The sequence below is a fragment of the Apiospora aurea genome (assembly GCF_038362705.1).
Source record: "Apiospora aurea strain CBS 24483 chromosome Unknown utg000007l_segment0_segment0, whole genome shotgun sequence".
Classification (NCBI taxonomy): domain Eukaryota; kingdom Fungi; phylum Ascomycota; class Sordariomycetes; order Amphisphaeriales; family Apiosporaceae; genus Apiospora; species Apiospora aurea.
Genome location: NW_027117394.1, coordinates 3247928 through 3262936, shown reverse-complemented (window position 1 = coordinate 3262936; position 15009 = coordinate 3247928). Strand labels below are relative to the sequence as shown.

General features: G+C 56.3%; 8 protein-coding genes across 8 annotated transcripts; 3 read left to right on the top strand and 5 right to left on the bottom strand.

Moving 5' to 3' along the window:
* Positions 1-168: 168 nt before the first annotated feature.
* On the bottom strand, positions 169-1171 carry PG986_011276 (uncharacterized protein; the record flags this gene model as incomplete). The annotated part of the gene is made up of 3 exons (XM_066847498.1): positions 169-556; positions 648-790; positions 830-1171. The coding sequence occupies 3 exons, from the start codon at positions 1169-1171 to the stop codon at positions 169-171; spliced, it is 873 nt and encodes a 290-aa protein (XP_066696989.1).
* A 492-nt stretch (positions 1172-1663) lies between these two features.
* On the top strand, positions 1664-2173 carry PG986_011275 (uncharacterized protein; the record flags this gene model as incomplete). The annotated part of the gene is made up of 1 exon (XM_066847497.1): positions 1664-2173. One exon carries the CDS (start codon positions 1664-1666, stop codon positions 2171-2173), a length of 510 nt encoding a protein of 169 aa, XP_066696988.1.
* A 1014-nt stretch (positions 2174-3187) lies between these two features.
* Positions 3188-3568, top strand: PG986_011274 (uncharacterized protein; the record flags this gene model as incomplete). Its single annotated transcript, XM_066847496.1, has 1 exon — positions 3188-3568. One exon carries the CDS (start codon positions 3188-3190, stop codon positions 3566-3568), a length of 381 nt encoding a protein of 126 aa, XP_066696987.1.
* Positions 3569-3885: 317 nt separating this feature from the next.
* On the bottom strand, positions 3886-5197 carry PG986_011273 (uncharacterized protein; the record flags this gene model as incomplete). Its single annotated transcript, XM_066847495.1, has 2 exons — positions 3886-4608; positions 4688-5197. The coding sequence occupies 2 exons, from the start codon at positions 5195-5197 to the stop codon at positions 3886-3888; spliced, it is 1233 nt and encodes a 410-aa protein (XP_066696986.1).
* A 1452-nt stretch (positions 5198-6649) lies between these two features.
* PG986_011272 (uncharacterized protein) lies at positions 6650-7174 on the bottom strand (the record flags this gene model as incomplete). The annotated part of the gene is made up of 1 exon (XM_066847494.1): positions 6650-7174. The coding sequence occupies one exon, from the start codon at positions 7172-7174 to the stop codon at positions 6650-6652; it is 525 nt and encodes a 174-aa protein (XP_066696985.1).
* Positions 7175-7883: 709 nt separating this feature from the next.
* PG986_011271 (uncharacterized protein) lies at positions 7884-9850 on the bottom strand (the record flags this gene model as incomplete). The annotated part of the gene is made up of 3 exons (XM_066847493.1): positions 7884-8447; positions 8471-9374; positions 9447-9850. The coding sequence occupies 3 exons, from the start codon at positions 9848-9850 to the stop codon at positions 7884-7886; spliced, it is 1872 nt and encodes a 623-aa protein (XP_066696984.1).
* An 800-nt stretch (positions 9851-10650) lies between these two features.
* PG986_011270 (actin-like ATPase domain-containing protein) lies at positions 10651-12801 on the bottom strand (the record flags this gene model as incomplete). Its single annotated transcript, XM_066847492.1, has 5 exons — positions 10651-11242; positions 11328-11381; positions 11437-11831; positions 11884-12481; positions 12605-12801. The coding sequence occupies 5 exons, from the start codon at positions 12799-12801 to the stop codon at positions 10651-10653; spliced, it is 1836 nt and encodes a 611-aa protein (XP_066696983.1).
* A 643-nt stretch (positions 12802-13444) lies between these two features.
* On the top strand, positions 13445-14843 carry PG986_011269 (uncharacterized protein; the record flags this gene model as incomplete). Its single annotated transcript, XM_066847491.1, has 3 exons — positions 13445-13577; positions 13637-14239; positions 14368-14843. 3 exons carry the CDS (start codon positions 13445-13447, stop codon positions 14841-14843), a joined length of 1212 nt encoding a protein of 403 aa, XP_066696982.1.
* Positions 14844-15009: the final 166 nt, after the last annotated feature.

The window sequence follows — 15009 nt, the reverse complement described above, 5'->3', positions numbered from 1 at the left end:
TGCCAGGCAGGACATGAGCATATTGTGTGATAGGATACATTTTCTGTTGGTCCGTCTTGTTCGATTAGCAATCTAGCCATGTTTCTTGCTGACATCCACGTTCCCCAAGCCTCCACTCGAAATCTCCGTTTCTCTCCCGCGTAAATCCACCCACGCCCCCTCCCCCAATCATCTCCTTCTCTTCGCGTGTGCCGATTTGCTGCGGCCGGGATCTCTGCGGTGTCGACGACCACGCCTCTCATCTGATACATGATTGGTATTCGACCGGACATGGAAATCTCTATCCAACGGTGAGTGCTGCCCAGGATGGTTGCGGTTATCCGGAACCGGCGTGTCGGCGCCGAGAACAGTGGTGGGTTGGGGTTCCGGGGACTGAAACCCGTTTTGCACCCAAGCCATCCCCCCCCAGAAGCTAGGGGGCGGGAGCTCGGCGATGTTGCCCACGTGCTCCAGCGAGAGGTCCGTCGACTCGAGGTCCCGCATGCCCGGCAGGTTGAGCCATACGGTCTCTTGAGAATTGTGGATGTGCGCATGGATAGTAAGCGGGAAGATCCGCCTGTCAAACCCCAAAGGCTCTTATGACCAGCGGTCGGTATACCGGAATGAGGAGGTGGAAACGCACCAGCCTTCTCGGCCTCTTCCCGGACCGGTCGTTGTTGAGGCAGTGGCGGATGAAGGTCATCCAGTTACAGAGGGCGTGGAGGTTCTCGGACATGCCGCAGTACGCCGGGCTCGTGCGTGTTTCTGACGTGATCTTGTGGAACTCCCCGTGCCAGTCGGTGTCGGGATGCTACAGGAAGTAGAGGTGGTCGTAGTCGGCGGATTGCACCTGCGCCGTCATGCTAGCGATGAAGTTGCTGACGTGCTTCGCAAACTTGGGCGGTGCTTGCAGTGCTGTCTGGGCTTCCAGGGCCCAATTCCCTTGGAGAACCGAGAGGGCGCAGGCTGCCAAGCTTCCTGCCTGGATATAGAGGCCCAGCAACCCTTGCCAAGCCGCTGGCTGGCCCCAGGCTCCCGTTGCGGATTCGCCGTGGAGGTTCATGAGCATTTGCACACCCGCTGAGACTGCAAAGAAGACCGACTGGGCCGCATCTGCGGCTTTGGAGGCTTTCGATGTCTTGGGCTTCGAACTCGTAGACCCTTTTTGGGGTTTGGCAAGATTAGTCCCCATCATGCAAGTGATGTCTTCTGTGCGATGAACAGCGATTTGCCCGAAGGGTCTTGGCTGGAAGGACTGCCTATTGCCGAGATCGGTGGCTACGAAGAAGAATGTGCCCTGAGGACCGGACCGTAGGTAGGCTAGAGACACTGGCCCTACTTATGTGACGGCTGCTGGATGGGACAGCATGCCATACAGGTGTAGCCACGCGATAACAGCTGCAGTGTTCATAATCGTCACGATGGGCCCGGCCAGTGGTCAACGCGAAGGTGTTCCACAGCCTCATGCAAGGCAATTTAAACTCGCCAATAAACGTTGTGGGACGATCTGCCGCTGCCTGGCGGTGCGACTCAAAGAAGGCACATGGTCAAATGCATATCGGACTGCCTGCAGTTGGAGAAGTTGGATGCCTTAAAGTTTCGTCGGGCACCAAAAGCCTAATCACAGAGGGTCGTCGCAGTTGCGAGATCCTTTTCGCCAGACGCATGTAGTACGGTTGCGAGGATGTCTGCCAACACGGTCCATCAAGGCGCTTCTCAAAAGCCCACCCCCCCGCGAGCTGCACTGCAAGGCCACGACCAGGAAGTATGGGAGTCGCACAAAGCATGTATATATCGTCTGTACATGACCGAGGGGATGAAACTCGGCGATGTTATCAAGTCCATCGAATCACGAGTCAGCCGCGACAATACCGTCGTGCTGCACATGTGGTCGAACTACCAGAAAACGTGCTACAGCAACAAGCTGCAGGACGAAGTGCTTCTCGAACGTTTTCAAGAGGCCCTATGCAAGACGGAACTGACGCATGGGCAAGTTGCGCCGGAGAGAATCGAAGTCCTTCACAGGTATCTCTACGCTGCCTATTACAACGCCTCCAACAAGACACTGAGCTACGAGTTGGCCTCGATGCTGTTGGAGCGCGCCGCCGCTCTGCCTGGGATGCAGGAGTCGCCAATTTGGTGCCTCTCTATGCAGGGTTACGCCCTAACAGCGAAGATCCGGGCGATTCGCTGATTGAGTCTGGTGATTTGATAGCGGCTCGGTCCTGCGTGGCCAAGGCCTCCCAAGTGCTCATGAACGGGGACGAGGAATGTCGAACTAGGGCATCGTTTCTGATGGAAGTTATTCAGTGAAGACGTTTTTATGCACGCCCCTGGGAGGTATATTTGTGAGTGCGTCAACCTGGGTGTATATTCTCTGGCGAGGCTTTCCTTTCTGCTGCGTGGTGCCGGGCGGTACGTCACTGTCAAGGGCCTCGGGTCTTTCGTAACTAGTTTCCGGTATTCTCAGTAAATGGATTCATTTAGAAACCCTTGATAAAGGCACTGTAAATCGGGTCGAGAACGAGTTGGCGCCATCGTTGGACGCAATACTTTACTGGTGAGTGACCAGCCGGGGCTTGGTAGCCTGGGATACATACTCCTTGCCCATTCTATAAGCCGGATCGGTAGAAAGCAAGTAACACGAAGGGGATTACTCGAATTTGCCAATAGGCCAGCTGGGACATGAGTTGAGCGGCAATGTCTATCCAATCAGCACAGGCATTATGAGGTTTAGGGGCTATGTATTCAGCACACAAGGGCAACAACCATTCATTTTGCTACCTCGCTGTTTCACCGTTATAAAACGAAATCCTACGATTGCTAACTTTGAGCCCCTGACAGCGGTTTCTCCTTTTTCAACTTGTAACGTTACATATTTTTACCGACCTTCTTCATGTCTCAGTAAACAAAGAGGGGAGGATTCTCACGGCATCGTTGACAGATGTAATTCAAAACAAAGGTGAGCCTAAATTCGTTTCGTAGGTTCGGTTGCTTTCTTGATGTCTCATACTATCTCATACAAACGCCTTCTCTGATGCGCGACGACGTGAGTATTTAACCAAGGCACATCGCTCCCTCATCAGGTCTCCTCAGGCTCAGCCAGCATCAACACAAAGCACCACAACAAACAGCACCTCATAACCAAATAGCCACCGAAAACAAATCGTCCCACAAGCACAACCTGAAAATTAAATCATTATCCACCATGCCCGGAGCTATGTATCCAAACTCGGGGTCTCGCAACCGGTTCGCCACCTACAGCGAGCCCAGCAACACATTCGGCGCCTTCAGCGACTCTGGCTACGGCCCCGTTGCGCCCGTGTCGGTCGTCCGTGCAGGCTCGAGCTACGACCAGCGCCGTGACCCGCATGGGTATACAGAGGCGGCCGAGAGTGCCTACTTTGTTCCATCAGGCACCGGTAACACCTTCGTTCGCATCGATAAAGCCGAAGCCGTTATCATTGGCCCAGATTCCAAGTGTTATGTCGACACTGAGCGCAGCCCGCCAGCAGGTAAGGCCCCAAGATCAATCACGCGGCGAGTGAGGATGAGTCTTACTAATACCAAAAGTAGCAGGAAAGCCTAGCGTCGTATCGGCGCTGATGACGAGCGTCACCTCTAGCATATCGACAGTGCTCGAGTGGTTTGGCTGGCGGTCCTGAACTTAGCTAAACAATTGTTGAGGTGTACGCTACAATGTCATAGGATACAGGGTAGTGTCAGTTGGCTCTGGTACATATGCTATGCCAATGATCCATGTTACTTCTCGGAAGGGCTGGCCTGACGAACTCAATATGTGTAGGACTTTGACCTAGGCTAGAAATGGCGATTTTATGTATAAATATAGGATCCCACGAATGATGAAAAGCGCTAACGCTGAGAAGAAATATTCCGTCCCCGTACCTACTTGCACGGCGAAACCGACTTGGCGCTGGTCGCATCCTTAGGAATGACCCCCGCATCGACAGCCGCCTCGTAGCACCAGCGGTACTCGCTGAACCCGCCGATCCAGTTACACTTCCAGGACCAAAACACCCACCCGCCGGCCTTTTCGTACGCCTGCGCCTGCGCGGCCCAGAACTGCCGGTAGAACGTCTTGAGCTCCTTATTGTCGCCGTTGTTCTTGGGCGACCAGTTCTTGTCGTCGCCGCCGTCCGTCGCCACCTGCAGCGACCACTCGCCCACTACGCTCTTCCCGTGCGAGCTGTCGCTGCACGCCGCGGAGAGGTAGTCTTGGCGGCTGGATTTGTCGCCGAACTTGGGGTCCCACTTGTAGTACTTGTGGTCGTCGGTCGACATCAACGCACGGTCCGAGGGCAGGCTGCTGGCCGGGTCGCCCGAGCCCCACGACTGGCCCATGAACATGATGTTGAGCTGGTCCTTGGCCGCGACGCCGAGGCTCTTCTCGCGGTTGCGGATGCGCGACCAGGCCGCCGGGTAGAAGATCTTGACCATGTCGGCGGCCTGGCTCGGGAAGTCGCCGGAGTGCACGGGCTCGTTCAGGACTTGCAGGGCGTAGACGTTGCGGTAGGCGGGGGTCTTGTGGATGCGCTCGGCCATCCACTCGAGGAACTTGTTGGCGCGCTCGAAGTTGGCCGGGGTGTAGAAGCCAGGGTTGGACGTGCTCTGTTCGACCGGGGGCTTCACGTCAGCAATTGCGGTTCTAGGGAAATGGAATAGGAAAAGGGGGTAGGTTGAGACTCACGTGGCCGGTGAATGACTGATCTTTGCTCTGCGAACCCGGTCCTCCGTGCAAGTCGATGATAATTTGCAGGCCCGCATCGCTAGCCCACCCAACAATCTTGTCAAGGTATGCCAGGCCGCCCTTGGGGTAGTGCTCATTAGACCGATCAACAAGATCCTCCTTGATCCAGAATCCAACCGGAATGCGGATCGTATTCAATTTCAGGCTCGCAATCTTGGAAATATCGTCCTTGGTGACCCAGGACTCCCAGTGCTTCTTGAAGGCGGCGTCGGCCTTGTCCTGGCCCAGGGTCTGGACGCAGGTCCACTCGTCGGGCGCGGAACCGCAGCCCATGTCGCGCCACGCGTCGCCCGCCATCCACGGCTCGACGATGAACTGGGAGCCCAGGTTGACGCCGCGGATCGGGGTGCTGCCCGGCTGCCAGCGGGGGCGCAGCGGGTCGGCGCGGGCCGAGATGCTGGCGGCGCTGGCCGTGGCGGCCAGGAGGGCGATGGGGAGGGAGCCTAACATTGTGATGAAAGAGGGCAAAAACAAGGAATTGCAGTACAGCGCAACCCAAGCAAGAACCAAAAAAAAAAAAAGTTGAAGGAATGTGGTTTGCGTGCTGAGGAACCCTTTCTAGGCTCCCGTATATTATATACAGATGGGCCTCTAGTCGTACAGTAGCCTGAAAGGGGCTCGTTTCTCTCCATGGGAAGTTGCTCAACAACCAAGTCGGCCGCAAATGTGCCCTTGTCCTTAGTAAGTCCATATCCACAGTTGCCGATCGAGGCTCACAAGATGGACTACTGGCTTGGCCGACGATTGGTCGATTTCTCTTAGAGCAGATCAATCGCTCCATTGGGACGCTAGTATGCGAGAAAGTGCACTTCTCGGGCACCACGCTGGGTAAATATAGTAAGACGCTACTGCCGTTTTACGTCACGTCACCGAACTGCGGCGCAGGGGGTCAGCTCAGCTCATTATGCAGCCGACTGACCGAATGGCAATAACTGATCAAGGACTACTAATAAGAACAACCTGAATCCTTGTCTCAGAGCTGCCGGCTGCTTACTGAGCTCAGCCTCGACAAGCAGTAGCGACATCCACTTCAGCCCCTCCCATCCCCTGTTACCTACTTAAGGTAGCATAGCCATCGCTAATAGACGAATTCCGCAGGACCTGCCAAGGAGCCGACATCGAACACCCTTAGCGATACAGGAAGATGCTGAGATCCCGGATTGGCGGAAGTCCCGCCGGCGCCTGCGCGACAACATCAGTCAGCTCCCAGCTTGGCTGACATGGCGCTCAGCTTTCTTACAAAACCATGCCATTGAGAAAGATCGTTATATCGCATTGCTTATTCCTTCATCGTAATCTCTTGTACTCACTCCAGCCTTGGGGATGCAGTGCATCGTCGAATCATAGGCGGTGGGTGAAGTTGAATTTCAATTCAGGGCGTTGTGCCTTACTGCTGCCCGACTTTAGCGCGTTCAGGGCCTTCAGGGCCCCAGGATCCGAGCTACAGGAGAGTTTATCTTAAACTCCGTACCTGAGTTGGCGGGCACGCCAGCAATCTGGGGCCCGCCCCCAGCGAGCTATTAATAGCAATTCCCCCACCCCAAGGAACATATATGGGATGAATTCGATCGACGACTGTTGGTCGCTGCCCTCACAAAAACCCCTTACTGGCCAAGGTCCTGACGAATTGTTAGCAAAGCAATATTTTTCCTTCTCTTCGTAACCTGCACTCCCCTACGAGGCCGTTGAAATAACGTACGTGTGGGCTCATAAAGGACTCGACAACACTTCTGAGAAGCCCGTCATGCTCTGCCGCGTCGCGCAGCTCCCGGAAGAAATCCACAAACGTCCTCGGTCCTTGCACAAACGTGCTCAGTTCCTCCCCCATATATCCGTACTGCTCCCGCTTGCTCAGTGGGCACACCTCGAAGAGTGTGTCGATGTGCCCGTGTACGTCTCGGATCAGGCCCGCGAGTCGGTTTTCTTGTAGATGACAATTCTTTCCGGCCCGCCGCCGCCGTCCGTGGGCGGCGGCGACGACACAAGCATAGACGGCCACCGGCGACGTCCGGCGGCGAGAGCCTGCGTCTTCTCGTGTAGATGCCTGGTCGTCGGGTTTGGCCAGTCCGGACCGAACGGTTCCACTTCGTCATATTTCCAATTCTCTATCCCTATATTATATGATTTCTCCTCCTCATCTGCAAGGCAGTCAAAGAAGCATGTGGCGAATTTGCCCGCGAAGCGGTCAAGGGGTTCCTGAACGCGGTCTTTCTGCTCGTCGCTCAGTTTGGACGTATCAACACACAAATCAACTGAATGTCCCCAACGCGACAGCCTCAGCTCGGCGTTGTCAAGCTTCGGCATCAAGGATCCCGTTTTGAGAACGGCGTCCCTGGCGATGCACACGTGGTTGAACCAGCTCAGGGCGGTGCTTAGGCGCGAGTAGATGCGGGCTGCTCCCCCACCCGCTTCTGCTTCGTGAGACATGGCAATCGGCGTCTTTCTTGTTGGCTCCGCGGTTTTGTCGAGGACCGTTGCGGGATAGTTGGGGGCTATCAAGCCTCGGCTGACCCAAGGCCAATTTTGCGCGTCCTACAGACACCTCTATGTGCACCAAGGCACATTTGAGGTACGGGACACTTGCCGACCCTCCCTTGAGTAAGCTGTTCGGACGCTGAGTCATCTCGCCAGGCTGTATGCAAATCGATCCTTGTTTGGCGTTCCTCCAACTGCATGCACATATGATCAGGCTGTGTAACCAGGCCATGTCCAGTTATCTGGTCCTCACATCCTCCGGTTACGTGATCTGCCTAATTGCCGGGGAAGGCTACTGAGCTGTTGTGAAATCGATTTGCAAGCAAGGATGTTGAGTTTCAGTAACAGCTAGTCACGTAGACAATAGTGGTAAAACTTGAACAGGACTATAGCCTTTAAAACAATGCATTTCCCCAAGACGACTACGATAACCCCCTCGACTAATAAGTATAGACGATATATATATAGCACAATAATCTATACAAGATATGCAACATGTGCTGCAGCACATAATCATGAAATGTCTTTCCCTTGATGCGCCCATGAGAATCCTAACAAACCAATCACCATATCGATACATCCCCTATCCTGGCTCTGTTCTCGAGGCGGATCCTCGCCAGATGCGTGCCACCGCCCCTTATCGCCGGGGTGAGCAGCATGATCACGATCCCGCCAAGCTCGCGTCAGCGCCATACCTCAGCGCCAATTCCGCCAGGTCATGGCTCTGCGGCCTCTCGAGCGCGTACGACAGGATCGCAGGCGTCCGTTTCGTCTCCTTGTTCTTCTTGCCCCGCAGCCGCTGGTCCGGATTCGCCCCGTGCTTGAGCAGGAGCTCGGGGATCTCGAGGAGGGCGCTCGCCGGCTCCGCCGAACCACTCCCCCTCCCTCCTTCCTTGATCGCGGCAAGATACGGCTCCAGGGACTTCTCGAGCAGCGTGATATCCCACAAGTCGTGGGCTTTCCCGGGCTTCGCGCCGTGTTCGAGCAGCAGCCCGATCAAGGCCGCCTTATCCGCATGCGCCAGCTTGCTGTCCTCGAAGACCACCAGCAGAATATGCGTAAGGTATATGTCGTGCGCATTGGCGTCCGCGCCGTGTTTCAGCAGGGTCTCCACCAACGCCCGGTCACGCTGCTTCACCGCAGTAACCAGTAACGGCGTCCCAGAAATATCACTCGAATTCGGATCCGCCCCCAGCTCAAGCAAATGCCGCACCAGCCCCCGCGCCTCTGCGCCACGCAAAGATGCACCAGCGGCGTCCCGCTCGAGTCCCGCGTCCCGGGCTTCGCGCCGTACCGCAACAGCAGCCGCACCACCTCTTCGCGGTCGTCGCACTCGTCGTTCCGGGGCTGCCGCTTCTTGAGCGCGACGACGATGAGCGGCTGCAGCCAGTTGTCGAGCATGTTGGCGTCCGCCCCGCGCGAGAGCAGCAGCTCGAGCCACTCGGGCGGCGTCGCGCCGCGGACCAGGGCGGTGAAGTAGGGCTCGCCCCAGTCGTGGCGCTGGTTGGGCGAGGCACCGGACTCGAGGAGGAGGTCGATGGCGCCGCCGTTCTCGGCGTCGACGGCGTGGAACAGGGGCGGCTTCTTGCTACCGCCGCTGCTGCAGACGCTGGGGTCGGCGCCGCACTTGAGGAGGTACTCGACGACGCCCAGCTGGTTCGCGGCGATGGCGCGGATGAGGGCCGTCTGGCCCTCTTCGTCGTGGCCATTTATGTTGGCGCCTTCGTGCAGCAGGAATTTGAGCTGGGCCAGGCTGCCGATCGTGGCGGCTTGGCAGAGGGGTGTTACTAAAGGTTCGGGCTTGGCTCGCAGAGCATCCGTTGCGGCGCGGAAGGGTTTGGAGAAGAGGCCCTTGAAGCCGGCGGAGGACCGGTCCTTGCTGCCGCTGCTGCTGCTCGACCTCGGTGGTGTGATCAAGCCATTGCGAATGTGCCTGGGTGGTTCTTGCAGTGGCGGGGCTGCCTCGTATGCTGGGGGCAGGGAGTCGAGGGATCCTTTCGACGAGGATGATGAACGTTCGTTCAGGCTGTCAAGCAGGATGCTCCCGGACCTCCCGGATATCCCGATTGTGCGGCATAGGGTGGCGACCCTTATCATCAGTAATTTCGCATCTTCATCATCGAGGCCCTCGTCCTGCTTCACTATTGAATCCCTAAACACCAACGAAGTCAGCATGGGCCCCTACCCAATGGAAGAGGCATGCCGCCCTAACGGGGCTGCTTACTGTTGCAGAGTTCGTGATAAAAGCGCCAAAAGTTTGATAGTGGCGTTAAGAAACGACTCATACTGGAGAACAATGGCCATGTTGATGGCGTCCGTCGGCGTATCCGGGGCCAGCCTCATGAACTGCTTGGAGACGATGGATTTTGCCGCGTTGCACTCGGCCAGGTGTCCTGATAGGATCGACCGGAGTCTCGACGACATAGCCGGCGCGGCGTCGAGGCCATCTTTGAGGCGATGGGCGTCGCTGCCCAGTTGGTGCAAGCCATTCGAAAGAGGCCGTAGCTGCGAGAAGTCTGCGTATGCACCCTCACATAGAAGTCCGTCGACCTCCCTAGAGCCCGACTCGGCCCATCTGACCAGACTTGCGCAGGCAGCGATGAGTTGTGTTTCGCGCTTTTCGCCCATCCTGGTCAATGTTACTCGAAGTTAGTTCATCCCAACCAACGTCTTGTGGGGGAGGGAGAAAGCCAGTGGTGGGAAGTTGTGTCGAGATAACCGACCGACTATTGGGGACGTTCCGAAGTCAAAGTCATCATCTTCCGGCGGTGCGGGGGCTGACGCGACCAAAGTAACATCCATCACCGGTCCCCCACGGCTGACGCGTTACCTATTGCCGCCAAGGCTGACGTTGTCGTGTTGGAGTTCAGCCCGCATCCTGCAACTCCTGCTTTGGGGTTGGTGCTGACGGGTGCATGCATCTTCAGGATTTTTCAGGTGCAGCTGGGCAGAATGCATGGCAGTGGGCTGTCTCACTTCCCAATTCCGGACGGTCGTGGCCTGGCCCCCGTACATCGGCACTAGTCCTGAAGGACCCCTGCAATATAGGAGCGCCTCGGCGGCAACCGGGGGGCTCCGATAGGGCCACAACGGCCCCTTTACGGCCTGACTTGGGCGCAACCGAACCACGGGGTGAGAAAAAGCAAATATTCGCGACATGAACGAAGAATAACAAACTATATATCGCGTGTTTTGTTGATTCGATTGACGACCTATGGATGCGGATTAGTGGAGTAGTCCGGACCCCCCTTTTCCCAAAATAGCAGTATCATCCACGATCATCCAGCCCCGACAGGATGTGCCTTTGACAGGACTCCGGATACAAAAGATGAGCCCCAACCTCTATAAGTCAGCTATGCCACCATGGTTAGAATAATGCATCAATAGTATTCGTGTAAATGTCGTCGATACCAGATTATGTCCATTCACTACTCATACCGAATCTGCACTTCCGACGAACCCAACTTCTTGCCGCCGGCCCACACTGCAAACTCGACACTAGCCCACGAAGGCACCATATCCAGGTCGAAATCCAGCTTCCTGGACCGCTGGCCCAGCCTATTGAAGAGTTCCGGCACCTCTTCAAGCGGAGTTGCTATTTTGCAGGAGATACTCACGAGACGCTTCACGCTGGCATTCTTCCGGGGCGGCGGCGGGTATTCCTCGCACTGGTAGATATCAATTGCAAAAGTGCCCCCGCTGTCCTTTTTCAGAATATGATACAGTGGACAAGAAATGGGCTGTGTCGTGGACACGTCCGAACCCTTCTCCCGTAACCATATCATGGGGGTTTTGCAGACGTAACTATGCTCAAGATCGTCCCAGGTTCTTTCGTCCTTCCTGTGGAACACCGGGATATACGGGACTGTGAGATTTACGCCGTAGCCTGCCCTCGCAATGGCGGAAACCATTTTCACGGGAGCGGCAGCCTTCGCCACTCGTGCCGGCTGGCTCACTTGATCTTGCAAGAAACCGCTGAGTACAGCGCCTCGGCAGATAGCCATTCGACTAAAGCAGCATCTGGGTCAATGGTCAGATGCGACGCATAATACGGAAAGGAGGACTGGGCCGATTCCAAGAGGGGCTCGGTCCGTTATCAACTTACGGTCTCTCGCCACCTGGTTGAAAGATGCTGATGTTGGAGTCGCTGTATCTGTCTCTAAGATGTTTGTATAGGTGTGCGCTGGACCCTAGGCCTCCTACGAGAATGATACCCTGTTTTAGCTGTGTTATCAGCAAGGTTCATCTCAAATAACGGGAGTGTATCTGGGGATGCAACTACAGTAACTTGTAAGCCTCTGCGCTTGGCCTCTGCGATTTGGCCATCGACCAACTTGTCCACCTCTATGATGGCCTCGTCAAAGATGTCCTTTATGTGGTCCTTGGTAAAAACCATCCGGCCATTCTTGATCGGCGGATCGCACCGGGTGTCGTTCCTATCAGAGCGACTGGAGAAGGTCGCAGATGGGAGTTTGACGGCGTAGCTGGCGTCGTGGTCGAGCGAGAACTTCTGTTTAAACCCATTCTCCCAGTGGTTGTCCATTAGCTCGTTGATGTCCAGCTTGGAGAGGCGGTCCCATCTACGTCCAAGGGGCTTTTTCACCTTCCTCTGAAACGCCTGGTCGATGAAGATTGCACCGCAAAGCCCCCCCGGAGCCTACTACGGCTTCCTCGAGTGCCAGCAGGGATGTCTCCCTGATCTTGTATGTGATCAGGTCAACCGTTCCTCCGCCACAGTTGCAGATGAGGTAAACCTCGTCTCTTATAAGCTTGCGAACGGGCTCCGAAAGCGTGGAGAGGGCCGCCGCCTCGGGCTCGCCGACAAAGCTGAGACATGTCTCGCCGGCAGGCATCCGTTTGTTCAGGATGCCGGCCTTCTCGGCCGCCTCTCGCATGGTCTGCCGCGCATAGCCCTTCCAGATGGCGGGGACCGTGATCACGACGTGGAAGGGCAGCGCGTCGACCACGGCCTCGCCTCTGGCCTTCGCGATGGACTCTAGTACGTGCGCCCAGAGGCAGCGCAAGTAGTCGGCCACGAGATCGACGGCGATCTTACCTCCATCCCATAGCTTCTGCCGGGCCCGCAGCACGAACTCGGACGATCTCAGCTTCGGGTCCAGGTCTTCCTCCTTCAATAGGAGGATCTTGAACCACCGGATAGGGTCGCAGTCTTTGCCGACCTCGAAGCCCCAGCTCGTCTTGCCATGTTCGTAGAAGGTCTCGGTTGGAGCCTTGCCTTCTTGGCGCTTATTTTCTGGCCTATGGACCCACGGATGTTAAGAGATAGAACAAGTGGTGAGTGCATTAGCCCCTTGGGCGCTGGAACGGTGGGCTGGGGGTAGACGCCGCCGGAATAAGGAGGAATGGATGCCGATCACGTACCAATTGGTGATGATGTTAATCTGCTCGCGCTTGATGTTGGCAGCCGTGGCCCAGCCAACGCCGGACGATGTGGTTCCGAAATCAATGCCGATGAGCAACAAGTCATCGCCTTCTTCATCTGTGCCACCTTTGCGGGACTGATGGAGCCCGCGCCTCAGGCCTGAGGAGAAGCTTCCTAGGGCGTCTGGTAATCCCATCGTCATGAACTTCTTCCCAGTCCTCACATGAAAGTGCGCACGCAGAAGAAGGCTCCCAAGCGGGAGAAATCAAGTCTTGTTGCGCAAGAAAAACTGCGGAATGGGCCTGAGCTTTCCAATATTCATGAAGACCACCAAAGGAACAGCAACTTGGATTTCAGGGGTAATCCGCTCAAAACAGTTAATACAGTATGAAAAGCCATCTGACTTGGCTCACTCATCTTAATGCTCTCAGTGTGGTCATTCCGTGTGCCTGTAATTGCTTTCTTGACCGTCTGCGCGGGCGTTAGCGTTATTTCGCCATATTTCTGTATGTGTCCACCACGATATCCCCGGATTCTGCTAACCTTCCCGTCGCCAAACCCACTCCTCGGTTCCACCCGGCCATGGGTTCTGAAGAGGGAACCAAAGCTTCGGGAAAGTCAAATTGGCAGACCTCCCGATAGTCTTCTCAATCATCAGCGCGGCGTGTTAATTGCTCGTGTCACGCTCTCCCCCTGCCATTGTCGTGGCATAAAGAATATTTTATGCCCTCTGTGTCCGGGTCGCAGGAACCTTCCAACTCGCACAAGTGAAAGTCTCATTGAACAGTCCTCCATTACCATGTCTGGCAAAAGCGCGGGCTCGAGGAACCCCCACGGGGATGAACGAGGTCTCGGAAGAGCCCGTTTCACACACTCTTCCCAAGGGGTCGGCAGGTTCATGCGAAGCCCGAGATGGGCGCCCCTGCGGCAAGTCCAGCTTCGACACCGACGCAGTGTCCGTCGACTTCGGTGGTACATTTCCCTCTGTGTACTGGATTGTTATCGTCCAGCGACTGACCCTGCATCAACAGAATCCGAGGAGGTTCGTGTGCCCAGATTGTACGACGCGAGCTCGCAGTTGGCGTCGCTCCGAGCTGTCCTGGAGGAGAAGTGTGCCCAGCACGCCGACCAGGTGGCCAACCTGGAGCGGAACGTGTTACGGGCCCGCGTAGATGCCGACACCCAGCTCGAGGAAATGGCGCGGAGACACGACCTCAAGCTAAAGCAGGCCGAGGCCGCCTACCAAGCGCAGTACGAGCAGCTGCATAAGGAGTACGAGGCCGCCACATTCCAGATCTTCCAAGACATGACGGACGATCACCTGAAGCAAAAGGTGTGCGACCTTCGCCAAGAGGTCAAGTCTTTCGCCCAGGTCTTCGATTGTCCGAACGTCCACGTGTGCTGCCAGGTGTGCTGCCGGCGGAGCTGCCGGGATAAACTGCCATTCTGGTCAGGTGCAGAGTTGAAATACATTCATGATCCCGACCACCCGCTTCTCCGAGAAGGGGAACCCGTCACGCCGGCTTCGATGGAGGCCTACACGTGGATCATCCTCGTACGCGAGGTGTTTGGCAAGTTCTTGTGGTCTGCTGGCAACTCGCCAGAGCTGCACGACGTCTGGGTCCGAATGACCGGTAAGTGACACCCTGGCGATTTTGAACCCAGTGCCCTCAGGCTTCGGTACCTAGGAACTTGTCGAATCCGCCGAAAAAGGCCAACACGACTAACTGATGCAGATACCCACGAGGGCGACGGCCCCCAGGCCGTACGCAGACTCCAGATGTGGAAAGCGTTGACGGCCTTGAACCTTATGACCCCCTTGTCATCGAGACCCAGGTGACGGGCAACCCGGAAGACGAACGCCAGATCCGGCGCGACATTCGCCGCCTGTGGGACACGGCCTTCCCGGTCCGACTATTCGATTATTTCCCCAATCCAGTACAGAGTAATCTGCACGAAGCCCACGCGCTCGACATTATCGAGAAAGCCGTGAAGCTGGACCTCGAGATCAGCAAGCAGGGCGCCCGCATCGGCTGGGCGTTTGACCTTGTTGGCAACACGGACGCGGGCGCGGCAGCCGCGGTTCCGTCATCGTCGTCGGCGTCGGTGGGCGGGCAGCGGGCGGTGAAGCCGGTGATCACGGTCCCGGCATTGACAAAGCTGAGCAAGTCAAATGGGGAGGGTTCGGGCAAGAAGCCCAAGGTGTTGTTGCAGGCAAAAGAGGCCAGTGCCTTTTGATTCAGACAACAACCCTCTCAGCTAGGACTGGGTTTGCCGGGGAGGTTCTTTGCGCGCTTTCTTCTCTTTCTCATCTTTTCCTTGGCCAATTCAAGTACAGACTATAACACATTCTAGGGAATGACAGAATCTAGAAAATAGACCATCGTCGCTCGCAAACCCAACC